Source organism: Limulus polyphemus, unplaced genomic scaffold (assembly GCF_000517525.1).
Source record: "Limulus polyphemus unplaced genomic scaffold, Limulus_polyphemus-2.1.2 Scaffold1026, whole genome shotgun sequence".
In the NCBI taxonomy this organism is placed as follows: Eukaryota; Metazoa; Arthropoda; class Merostomata; order Xiphosura; family Limulidae; genus Limulus; species Limulus polyphemus.
The window spans coordinates 55,619-68,757 of record NW_013666636.1 but is presented as its reverse complement, the minus strand read 5'-3'; the positions used below and the strand labels follow the sequence as shown (position 1 = coordinate 68,757).

The 13,139-nt window shown below is 29.7% G+C and overlaps 1 protein-coding gene and 1 long non-coding RNA gene across 3 annotated transcripts in view; both read left to right on the top strand.

The window, feature by feature from the left end:
- The window catches only part of LOC106461762, a 120,913-nt gene that overhangs the window by 103,682 nt on the left and 4,092 nt on the right, over positions 1-13,139 (top strand). For both annotated transcript variants that reach the window (XM_022388792.1, XM_013921610.2), the window contains 9 exons: positions 1,013-1,175; positions 1,672-1,781; positions 2,403-2,565; positions 5,273-5,355; positions 5,790-5,973; positions 7,625-7,731; positions 8,682-8,844; positions 9,558-9,649; positions 9,956-10,136. In XM_022388792.1, coding sequence (XP_022244500.1) covers positions 1,013-1,175; positions 1,672-1,781; positions 2,403-2,565; positions 5,273-5,355; positions 5,790-5,973; positions 7,625-7,731; positions 8,682-8,844; positions 9,558-9,649; positions 9,956-10,136 — 1,246 coding nt within the window. The remainder of the gene's footprint in view (positions 1-1,012; positions 1,176-1,671; positions 1,782-2,402; positions 2,566-5,272; positions 5,356-5,789; positions 5,974-7,624; positions 7,732-8,681; positions 8,845-9,557; positions 9,650-9,955; positions 10,137-13,139) is intronic.
- Positions 10,147-11,032, top strand: LOC111086343. The gene is made up of 2 exons (XR_002611073.1): positions 10,147-10,770; positions 10,988-11,032. It is a non-coding gene; the product is annotated as an uncharacterized LOC111086343 (long non-coding RNA).

Below are 13,139 nucleotides of genomic sequence, written 5' to 3'. Positions count from 1 at the left end.
GCAAATGTACATTGAAATAATAACAAGAATACTGTTAATTTCATTTATTTAATACTTGTGTTTTTTACAATAACTGCACTTCAATGAATGTGTTAACTTATTTTGGGACATTTGTTAGTTTTAAATAATATTGTGTATGTATTTGTCAGTTGTGTTTGTAGTTACTCCTGTTTTCATGCAGTGGTGAAACTTTCTAAATTAAGAGTGATTATTCACAATCCCATTTTTTTAGGTATATATATATATATATATCATTTTACACCCAAGATTGACATATTAAAAAGTCTCCTTTTCCATCTGAATAGCTTATTTGTCTTTGAGAAATATATATATCTTTTAATATGTTACATTTTTTCATGTTCATCAATGAAATACATGCTTTTTTTTCTAAGTAGTTTTTGGTACATTATTGATTGTGCTTATGATTGTCATATTGATCATTCAACTTTACTGCCTATTACTTAGCATAATGAATAACTTCTAATGGTTCTTAGTACCTTCATTAGTATTTTGAATTTAAATTAAAAAAATAATCGTAGAGTTAAAAGAAGTCTTGTAATTAATTTGTTAAAATTTTTGCAGTAATTTAGTTTTTTAGGAGAATTCACATTAGTTTCATTTGTTTGACATTTATACCTAATGTTTGTTGAAGTATCAAGTTGATGTCAATTCAAATCCTGTGAAAGAGAAAATATTGATACAGTTCAAAATCTTTATCTGTTCTTTTTTCTTGTAAACAGGCAAAAATATTTTGCAATGTAATCATATTTTTTAATCAATTTAAAGATATTCAAAATGGCAAATTGCAAATAAAAGTGATTATTGTATTACAAAAATAAATATAACCAACAATTAAAATTTTTAATTATATAACTACGAGCATGAAATATTTTAATCTATTAGTTTGTATTTATTGTATCCAAGTTATTTTATACTCAATTTATGAAATTTTTTGTTCTGTGACATGCTGTAATGGATGATTTCTACATAGAAAAATGGTTTAATTTTTCAGGAAGCAATTAAAACAGCCTTGGAGAAAGTTTGCTCTGTACTACCACAGTCATTGTCAAAAGAATGTGATGATTTTGTGAATGAGTACGCAGATATTATCATTACACTTTTGGTGCAAGAACTTGACCCAAACACAGTCTGTGAAGCTTTGAAACTCTGTCCTGGTATTTAGTTTTTCATAAAAGTTTATAAATAAATTCAACAAATATCTAAAACTTTCTTTATGAAGATGGCTGTAACATTAATTTTATTTCAAATTCCTTAAGAAAATATTTGTGTAGCATTATTTTCCTTGGTGAGGTTTAATATCAAGACTGCACCAGTTTTCTTCATTTGTATAGAAAAATAAAATAAAAATTAAGGATTGTAAGTATTAGAAACGAGTTGTTTATTTTCTCAGTAATCATTAAAATTAGGAAGGAAATAATTTTTTTTCACACAGTCTTCATTATTTGTATATCTGGTTTTAATAGTGATAATAATGATAAAAGTAATAAGGATCAGCATTAACTTCAAAGTTTAAAACTGGTTGTAGCAATGATAGGGATCTGTTTTAATTTCAGTGTTTGTAACTGATAACAGGAATGATCAGATTCTGTGTGAAATTAACTACTTGTAAATTGTTGTGTGAAAATAACTGTACAAATCTGTTTTTTATAGGGAATAAAATTAGTTTACATCTGGTTTCTGGATTTGACAAAACTGAATGTGAAGTATGCAAAATAATTACTGGCTACTTGGAAGAACAGCTGTCAGAAGAATCAACTGAGGTATAAAAGTTGATGTCATCTCTCATGAACAAAAAAAAAAAAAGTTTTACTTCTACAAATTCTTGTACACACTTAAATGAATTTCTCTAGTTTGATTTCAAAACTTTATTTTGGAAAATATCTTGAAAAAACCAAAAAAACAGATAATTAGCAATAAATGATCTTAAAAGCATTCAACATTTTGTTTTTAGATTTGAATTTGTTTGAAACTGGAAAAATATTTCACCGTGAAATAAGACTTAACATATCTGCTAGTTGTTTCCTTGTATCATGGGGGAAAGAAGATTGAAAATTACTGTGGCAACTTAATAATTGCAAAACATTTATCTCATTTTGTGAAAGATTTGCATATATTTGAATTATTATTTATCTGTCATTGGATATATATATATATATATATATCCATTAGACTATATTGTCAGTAACTGTAAGGAGATTTTGAGGCAGTGGAATGCTAATTGTAGTTTTATAATATTTTTTTCCATTTAAGTTAATTTAAGATTTCTAATTATTTTTCTTTCCCCTCTGTAACTACAATTTGATACAAATTAAGTATAATGGTTTAGAAAGTTAATACATGATCTCTTTATTTTCAAATGGCTTTTATATCTCTCAAATTAGGAAGAAATTAGAAAAGTTCTTGACAAATTGTGTTCAGAACTTCCTGAATCTAAAAGTTCAACTTGCAAGAAGTTTGTTGACACTTACAGTGAACTTATTTTAACAATGATTGCTAGAGAGTTAAAACCAGGTACTCTGTGTGGAATGCTAAAGATGTGTCCAGGTAAGTACTATAGTTTGTACTTATTATTTCAAAAAACATTGCTTTTAAGGCAAGTATTAAAGTACTGTATGAAAAGTTACAAACTTAGTAAGGGAATGTATCTTTAAAGTTGTTCGAAAAGAGATGCATTAAACAAAATTGTTTCATAGCAGCCAAGTTTAAAGCCAGCTACTAGTATACTGCTGTTTTTGCACTTGAATTTATGAGAATTAATATCTCACAAATGTTATGGTAACCATTGAAAGTTTTTGATTGTAAGTTAGATTTTTTTTTCTTTGTAAATGTATCATTTATAATGAAATGAAAGTGGCTATAGGATAAAATATAGCCATATTTTATGCAGTTTAGTACACCGTATACCTGCAATCGTTTACCTGAAAGACATGTTTTACACACATACACTAGCCCTACAGACTATGCAGTTTCTGTGACTCAAGATTCACTGATATTTCTTTTCATCTTACATTATTTCACTCATTTGACAAAAATAACTAATAACCACATAAAGTACAGTTTGTATTCAATATCTGGAATATATTTTTATATCCTTTTCAACAAAAAAAAATCATTTTTTAAAAGCAGCAATACAGCCACAGGCTTAATAATGTCATGTGCTAGCCCACCTTTTTGAAAGACATTTTGCAATAAAATTTATCTTTTTTAATACATCTTAAGATTATACTAGAGCATAGTCTGCCTTAGGAGTACATAGTTTCATGTTATCAGTAGGAGTTTTTGTAAAGCAAAATAGAACTGGAAAAGTAATTATTTTAAGAAAATAAGAAGCAGGGGGACCAGTAAAATTAATTAAAAACCATGATATAATTTAATTGTTTTGAAGGCATGTGATGAAAGAGAGGCTTCTATCTGTACTAACTAAAACATTTTTAAACTTAAAATCTATATAAGGAAGAAAGGGAGCTCTGTGGCAAATAAATGGAGAAAGAAAAAATAATGCTAACTTTCTTTTGATATATTTATAATTTTTTTTAGCTTTAATAATTTGAAAATTGTAAAACAAGGTAGTGCAGTAAACTTTACAGATTTCAACACTATAAATTTCAAAATTTGCTGTTTTCAAATTATGTAATCTGGAAATAAGTAACAGAAATGTATAGAGAAACCACAAACTTAATTGTTTCATATTTGACAATTTATATTTATACATGTGGGAAGTTAGATCCTTGAACTCCCAAAATAAGAATGACAATTTGGGGGGGGGGGGGAATCAAAACTAGGGTTAACATTTTGGATTGATATTACTTCAATGGAGCAAGTTTTTATAAAATTTATTTCAAAACAAAATACAAATCTGAACATTTCATGTAGTTTTATTTTGTAGGTGGTTTTAGGTTGGAGAGAAGACAGAAACTTTGACGATTTAATTCTATGTTCTCTTGTTCAAAATACAAGTTATTAGGCTAAAAAGAGTTAATCAAGTTTGATTAATGGCAGTCATCTTTAAAAATCTTCTCAGTATCATTTTAAATAAGGTTGATGTAATAACAGCCCCTTTACATTTCTCACCAAAAATTGTTACATTGTGTCCTTAAGGTGGGGGCAATTTTGAGATTTAAATTGTCATCCAAGATATTTCATGATTTGTAACTTAATATAATACTTTTATAAAATATTGGCTTAATCATTCAAAAGAACATGGTTTTGGGTGTTTGATAAATCAATTATGTTGTATCATACTTCTCATACATTGCTTGAAAAGTAAAATGCCAATTGGCTCAATACCATGTTAATACCATTGCAGTTTGTGCACACAGAGCTTGGAAATAATGTGTGGTTCACATGCATACCATGTGACAGACCAGAATTTGGCTCAATTCATAAAAAAGAGTTTACAGCATATTCAGATGTGGGGTTGAAAAAAACAATCTCGGCTTTCTATAAAGTTCAGTACAAAAATTGTATAATTTTTTTTGGAAAGTAGCATTTTCCAAATTTGTCTCTAAACTTAAAGTATTGTGCCATTTATAAAATATATCATTTTAATATTTTCAAACAAACTGGTGCACATGTAGAAATATGTTTTTTAATAAATGTTTGAGTTGGTACTACAACAAAACAGTTATAATTGTCTGGCATAGGTACTAGTATTGTGCCATTTATAAAATATATCATTTTAATATTTTCAAACAAACTGGTGCACATGTAGAAATGTTTTTTAATAAATGTTTGAGTTGGTACTACAACAAAACAGTTATAATTGTCTGGCATAGGTACCAGTGCTGATAGGGTTAAAATTCTTTATAAAGGTTAATTTTAACTGATCTAATTAGTAATATGGAGACCCTATAATATTACAATAGAAAAGTCACTTTAAACACAGTATTAAACCTCATATGGCCAAAAATATCTTTAACAGCAAAAGTACATTTAGTTTTGTGGTGTACTGATTTATAAAATTAAGTATTTATAGTCAGTTTTTGATATTGGATTGTGTTTATTAATTTGTAATTTACTTTAAACCATTTTAGACTGATTTATATTAGTTTGATTACATTGATTTGGAGATTGTTAAGGATTCCTCTTAGTCACATTTAACTCTTTCAGTAATAGGAAATCTATTTTTTCTGAATAAATTCAACTATTTTAACTTAATTTAATTTTCACAAGGGTTATTAAATGTAGGAAATAAGTAATTGTTTAGTATGTGCAAAGAAGTGTATTTAGTTTAAACATGTTTCCTTTATAGCTACTACTGGAGAAGTGGAATGTACCATGTGTCAGTATATCCTTCATTTTATCCAAACAGAACTGTATGATGCAAAGAATCAGGTAAATTTTAACAATTTTTTTACATGCATTTTTAGTTTCCATATAAATGATCTGCACTTGATAATGTTGACGTGTTTTAACTTTAATGTTATATGATAACAAACTTCTGGTATTCTACTGTGTTGTACCATCATGAGTTGTACAATGTGCCACATTATGTTAAAATATTACCCAGTGCATTACACATTTCAATAGAAGAAAGCACCATGTTATTTTTTAAAAACCTGCTGGTTATGAAGAGTTTAAAGTAGGTTTAACTGTCATTCTATAAGCTTGTGGAAATGGTATAGCACAGAAGTTGAGTTTGTTTCTGTGTATTAAAACAGTACTTGGACTTTAATATTATTGTTAATATCATAATTTTTTTCTTTTAATAAAAAAGTACATTAATTTTATCAGGTTCAAGAGTTTCTCTTTTTTTCTTATTTGTCCAGGAGGCAGTAAAGTCAGTGATTGATAGAGCTTGTGAAATTTTGCCTGGTGCACTAGGTGAAACCTGCAAGTCTTTTGTAGATATGTATGGAAGTTCAGTAATGGTCATTTTAGCCCAAGATATTGACCCCAGTGTTGTCTGTCCAGCTTTGAACATTTGCCCTGCAAATGTTTCTTTTTCATCAGGTATGACATTGGATAAAAGAATATATATGTTAGGCTAATTCCATATTATATGAGCATTTTGAATTGTAGAAAATGTCACATTGAATAATCCTTAGTTGACATAGTTAAAGGATTATGTATTTTGTAAATACATATATATATGTATGTTGTAGCAAATAGAGAAAGAAAAACTTTGTATATTGTAACTTTAGCAAATACAGAGAAAATAGTAACTTTGTTATAATACACCTTTTTTAGGTATATATATATATATATATATATATATATATATTTAGAATAATGTTTATGTAAAGTGAAAAGCCTTACAGGTTTGAATGTACAAAAAAAATGTGTGTTACATTAAATTTGAAATAATTGGAATAAATAGTGTAGTTATATATCATACTGTAAATCTTCGATTTAGAGATGGAGGTCCATATAGGCATTCTAAACACATTTTCTAAATTTTTCTTACTCACTTTGTTTGTTACAGAATCTCTTATAGCTTGAGTCATACCAAAAATGTAAATTTAATGGTATCACTACTGAACATAATCTCACTAGCACCTGCTTGAATCCCCTATTTATTTTATTTAGAAAATGAGTAATTTCACCAAATATTTTGATCAGTTTTTTATGGCGAGTGTTATGAAAAGCAAAAACATAAAATTACTGAAGTGATACATGCATAATCATTTGAGGTATTTCTTAAAGTATTGTATTAAGATTTAATTAATGTTGCTGGCACATTAAAAATTGTTTATTGCTCATTTGAAATCATCTAAGTAAGACTTTGGGGAAAAAAATCTGTGGGAATGTGTTAATATCCAGATTTGTTTTGTGTGTTCTCAATTTTAGTAACACAAACTTGTACAAAATATTTCAAAACCAGAAGTTAATAAACTTTCATTTAAATAATTTCCAAACTTTCCACTTCAATTGAAATGTAAAAAAACGTCTACCATGTTACAAGTTTTTTTCCCAGAAAAAGCTGTTGAAAAGCTGACTTTCCTTTTTAGCTCTTCTTTGAAATATTGAAAAACTCCTCAAAGAAGCTTCAAAAAATTTTCACATTTTAGTAGTTAATTTTCTAATGTATTATTTTATTATATGGAATACACCATATATATTTTTATTGATTTTTTCATTCAACTTTATTAAAAGCCTGTCTATCATACCTTATTTGTTGCAATGCTGTCAGCAATGCCTTTTTGACAATATCAAAAATCATCAGACTGGTTGCATAAGCTCGGGTACTGATGAAAGATCTTATTGGTAGTGCTGTACAACAAAAAGGCATAATTAAAATACTGTTATTCGGTCTTTTTTTTACTGAAAACCTATATTGTATTGGGCTAATAAAGAGTGATGTGATTTTAAATTATTTTCAGTATTATTGTGAAGTAAAAACTTGTATCCATATTACTACTACTACTACTACTACTAAATGTCATGTTCTGCCAGCTAAGACACCTTAAGATTTGTCTGTTAAAATGTTTTTCAGTTTGTTTTTTATATTGGTATTTTTTTCTGACCATTCATATTATTATAAAAATTCCAGAAATGGACATTAAGTATTTCTGAGCATTTTAAGTACAAATAATAAGTAGTAAGCTGTCAGATTTTAAAAAAAACTTTCCTTAAGTATGGAAAATTTTCAATGTTTACAAAGGTTTGAAAGTTGAATCGAAACAACTGAATTCGAATGAAGTGGAATGTGAAGCCTGTAATCTGTTTGCTGAATGGTTACATACAGAGCTTGAAGACCAAAGGTCACAGGTAGGCAAAAGGCATCAGCACACATCGAAACAGTGGCATGTTTGCAGTAAATTGTATGTGCAGAAATGTTAATTTGTTTGTTAAAACTTAGTGATAATTTAGAATTGTAAAAGACAAATTAATAATGCCTTATATATTGAATTGTGTTCATGAACCATAGTAATGTTATGAAGATGAATGCCTAGAGCTTTTTTTCTTGCACCACTTGTGATGTTCTTGATCATTGGCTATTGGTCTGTTCTTTCTTGATGGAGCCATACCTTATTTAGCACCAATCAGAATAGAGATGGTACGTACTTACTGTTATTACCTGAACTTTTTAATTGCTGTATTTCAACTGTAATGAAACAGAAAGGCAAGAGTTTTTAACCTATGCAGTTATAAGTTATGAGAATAACTATGGGCATAATGATGGTGGAATATGCAAATTATTACCTTAGATTGTGAACAACCTGTGTATTTTGTGGTAAAATTATTTTAATGTTATTGTTTAGTAAACAGAGGACCACTAACATTCTATTGATAATTATATGATACAGAATTAACGTTTAAATTTTAAACAGTTGTTGGTTAAAAAAGTAATGGTTCATTGATCCTTTTTTGTTTCATTTAGCAAGTTCTGAGCTTAAAGCTTGGTGGTTTATAAAGATTTAGATTGTATAATAGGTTTTGGCATAATATTGATGTAATTTTATATGTGAAACAAAGTGTAATTGACAGCAGTATAAAATATACAGGGTATTTCAACATTATTAATTGAATGTTTTTGATAGGCTGCAGCCAGTCAAAATCAGTATAATGGTCAAAAGCTTTTTTTAATGAAAAATTTATTATTAACATCAAAGAAACCCTGTGTATTTTACTTTGCTGTCATTTATTATTCCTTGTTATGATCTCCAAAAAAAGTTAAAAATTTTTTTTTGTTTCTGTACTTTTATTTTGTCTTTCAGGATGATATCAAAAAAGCACTTGACAAAATGTGCACAGTTCTTCCATCATCAGTCTTGGAAAGATGCCAGAAATTTGTGGATAAAAATATTCATTCTGCTATCACAGTCTTATCACTTGGTCTAGATCCACACGTGATGTGTCCGTTGTTTGATTATTGCCCAGGTTGGTCAGTGAATAAATTACAGTTTGTTATAGTGTAAGAAACACTTGTCATAGTTACTTGCCTATATTATCCAAACGTTTGTTTATTAATCAGTTATTATAAATATTAAGACAGACTATATACATATTTTTTCATCCTACATCTTGATTCGATAATGTACTATTGTATTCAGGGAGTTTTTAAAATATTCAGGAACAAAAAAAAAACACTAACTAATTATAATTAAAACTTAGGTAATTATATATTCTACTAACCATGACAGTAATTGTATCTGATTTTCATAACCTTAATTGTAGACACTATAGAGAACTTGTTTGCTGTGTTTAAAAAAACCTACATTTAATCTTCTCAAACTGTGTGGTATTGTCTTAAATTGGGTAATGTTTTGACAGAATATTGAGTGGTTTGAATAAATTTCTCTCCTTCCATCCAGACATTGTTTAATTGTTGTAATCTAATGTATAGCATTTTTTGCATCAAACTTTTGTTATAAGATAGTTTCTTAAAAAAAAACAGAAAAAAAACGTTATCTTAATTTAGTGTTTTTGAACTATTAAAGGATTGTGATAACAAATTGCAGAACCTGTAGATTTCTTTTTCTTGAAAGAGTTTTGTGCATTAGCATCTATTCAATAGAAAAACATTTACACAAACATTTGGGTCTGTAAAATTTTGTTTAGGTGAGATTTTTCATTAGCCTATTTCCTATCAGGTGAAGATGAAGTCAAAAAGAAGATGGAATGTGAGACCTGCCACTGGACTGTACAGTATGTTCACCAACTACTGCAGAATGTAAAAAGTGAAGTAAGCCCATTTCTATGACACGAAAATTACTTCTTGATGCTCTTTGAAGTGAAAATGAAATGCCATTTTAAGTGTTCAAAACACATCCTTAAATTAGTTTTTATTGATAAAATATACAAATTTTTACAGGTATACAGTGATGGTGAAAAAATTGAGACATCGTGTTGCATTAACAAGTAACTATTGTAGAGATAATACAAAAAGCTATAAATATCCATTATAAATAATAATAAAAATTTTTTAAGTGAAACAAAAAAATGTTTTTTTTCCATATTGCTGTGAGATATAATTTCCATTTATAAACAGGCTGAAATAAAAGAGCTGGTTGAAGAAGCCTGTAAGATGCTACCAGGAACAATGGCCAATTCTTGCCACAATTTAGTAGTTGAACATGGAGATGATATTTTAGGACTACTTGCTATAGTTGCTGATGCCAATCTTGTCTGTTCTGTTCTTAATGCATGTCCTGCTACTGCTCCTAAACCTAGTAAGTAACTGTTTTCTAATAGTAGACCTGTTCTATTTTTAATACAATACGTGTCCAAGAAAAACTGATTTATATTATACATTGTTTATAATATTTATTCATGATCTTTTGTAACAACTATACACAGTTAATTTTCCCCTGTCATCGCTATGGCCTGACTTGTTTGTTGCAACTCAATTCTAGTTTGGTAATTTACAAGTGGTGTCTAAAATTGAGTTATTGTGGGTGGGGTCATATTACAGGATTTATAGTGTAAAGTTTTCCTATTCCATGCAAAACTTAAAGAAAAAAATGGGGTATATCTGTAGTGCTAAATGGGATTAGTAAAGCAAGGGAAGGCGTAGATTTCAGCAAGGTAAAACGGTTCTTCCATGACTGGTTAACAATTGCATACTGGGGATAATGAAAAAGTTTAACAGCTTGTCACTGAAAGTAGTCCAAGAACACAGAGGTCCATTTCTGCTAAATTAGGAAAATCTTATAGGCCATAAACAAGATATTTCCCATTGATATTTAGATCTACAAAAGTGATACATAAACTATGTTCACAAGCTTTTTCAATAAGACAGTCAAATGGAAAGCCAACTGTCAAAATCAGTTTAAGCATTGTCTGACACATGAAAAATACAATCATGTTATCTTAGTAGGTGAAACATATTTTTTCTTAACTGTCTGCAAAAGTCCAGGCAACTTATTATTGTTCTACTGGTGGTACAAAGTTTTAAAAGTGACACATGACATGCTATTGAAGTTATTTCAGAGATTTATGATGGATGGTTACAGTTTGCAGCTATAATGGTCAGTTAGAAATCCAGAAACTCAAGAACATGCTGAAACAACTATTTCATGAGGAAATACCATCTTCAGATTGGGTGCCAATAAAGTGGCTTCACCTAGAAAAAACCATCTAGCCACACAGCCAAGTCAACATGCTAGTTTATGAAAAAAAATACAAGTACAAACAGGAATTTGTGTGTTTAATTTGAAGATATGTTTCGTGAACTTCTTCCTAAATTGGGAGCTTGAAATATAATCCATACACAGTTAATAGACATTGAAAAGCACGTAAAGAGGAGGAAGGACAACATTGACCTCATTGTATTGTGGGAAAGTTTCATACAGTGGTAGAAAACGTTATTTGTTTCATATAATACCATTAGTAGTGGAAGAAAGAGGCTAAATGTCTAGACAGTTTATCCTTGTTTCATTATCATAACTCTTGAGCACTTCTCTTTAAATCTGTAGTTACAACTGGTTTGTGATAGTCTGTTCTCTTTTCTTGATACATGTCCAGCTACAGCTGCTGTACCTAGTGAGTAGAAGTGGTTTATGATAGTAAGTCTGTTCCCCTTTTCTTGATACATGTCCAACTACAGCTGCTGTGCCTAGTGAGTAGAACTGGTTTGTGATAGCCTGTTCACTTCCTTTCTTGATACATGTCCACTACAGCTGCTGTGCCTAGTGAGTAGAACTGGTTTGTGATAGCCTGTTCGCTTCCTTTCTTGATACATGTCCAGCTACAGCTGCTGTGCCTAGTGAGTAGAAGTGGTTTATGATAATAAGCCTGTTCTCCTTTTCTTGATACATGTCCAGCTACAGCTGCTGTGCCTAGTGAGTAGAACTGGTTTGTAATAGTGAGCCTGTTCTCTTTTTTTCTTGATACATGTCCAGCTACAGCTGCTGTGCCTAGCGAGTAGAACTGGTTTGTAATAGTGAGCCTGTTTTCTTGATACATGTCTAGCTAAATCTGTTAGTTTTTAACAGAACATTATGCTCATAGTGAGTGATAGAAACATGTTAAATTATTAAAACATGAAAATGTCAAGTCATGCATGAATACCATGTATATTAACAAAAACAAAAAACTGGGTGATTATGATAATACTACATTATTAATTTCTTAACTTGTCAAACTGGTATTCATGTTCTAATGTGGTACTAGAAAATCTTTTCTCAAGATGAAACATTTTTTTGGTATGGAATTCATATTGTTACTGAAAATTTAAAAATAAAACTGAGATAAGCTAAATGGATGGACAGACAACTAGAATTAGAAATGAGATATACTACAGAGATTCAAAATCCCACCATATACTAAAATAATTTCTCTGTCCCTCGCCAATGCCTTTGTCCCAACACACTTTGGGTTGAGTGGAGCCCAACTGGCACTCTTGCAAACCCTAACAAAGTTGACCAATTGTTGTTGTTGCTAAATTTCAAACTTTTACTATCACTTCACTCTCAGCTCATTCCAACACAACAGTAGGATCAATGCCAGAACTGTGTGTGTTAATGGTTGTAAACGTGATTTATATATATATATAGACATTAATTTTTTTTATTATATGAAACAGTGAATTCACAAGCGAAGCGACATGGGGGAGGCTAGTGTTATAGTAAAACTATTTTGGAAACTAACCACATTGTTATAGCCAATTTCACCCCTCCCCTCCCTCTGGTAATGCTGTATGTGATTACCATGTATCTTGACAGTAGTCCTGCAACATAATTTCTATTGCAAAAGGCTCTGTAATAAAACTGTCATATACAAAGCACACCACTCTGCGTTATTTTCACAAGCTATCTATTGTATATGGATAATGATTCCTGATCACTCAAAAAATTCTTAGTTGTTTTTTCCAGTAACTTGAATGGTATAGTATGATTATACCATTTTATTTTCCTACTGCTTGAAGTATGCAAAAGGTGAGTTGGTATGTTGTGGTAGCAACCAGTATACATGTGCATTTTATTTCTTTTCCAAGATGAAGATCCTCCCTGGTTGACATTGTTGACATTTGACACTGTCCTTTATGTTCATGGCTTCTCACCTGCTACAATATGCAGCACTTTGTTTACCCTGGTTAGGGTACATCTTGTTGTAGGTCTCTTTTTAGATGGTCATGGAGCCCCAAGTTGATCCGTATTTTTTTATTTTCCATCTTGGAAATTCTAAATCCACAGTCTGAACACATTTTTTAATCTGAGTGTATGAATATTTTG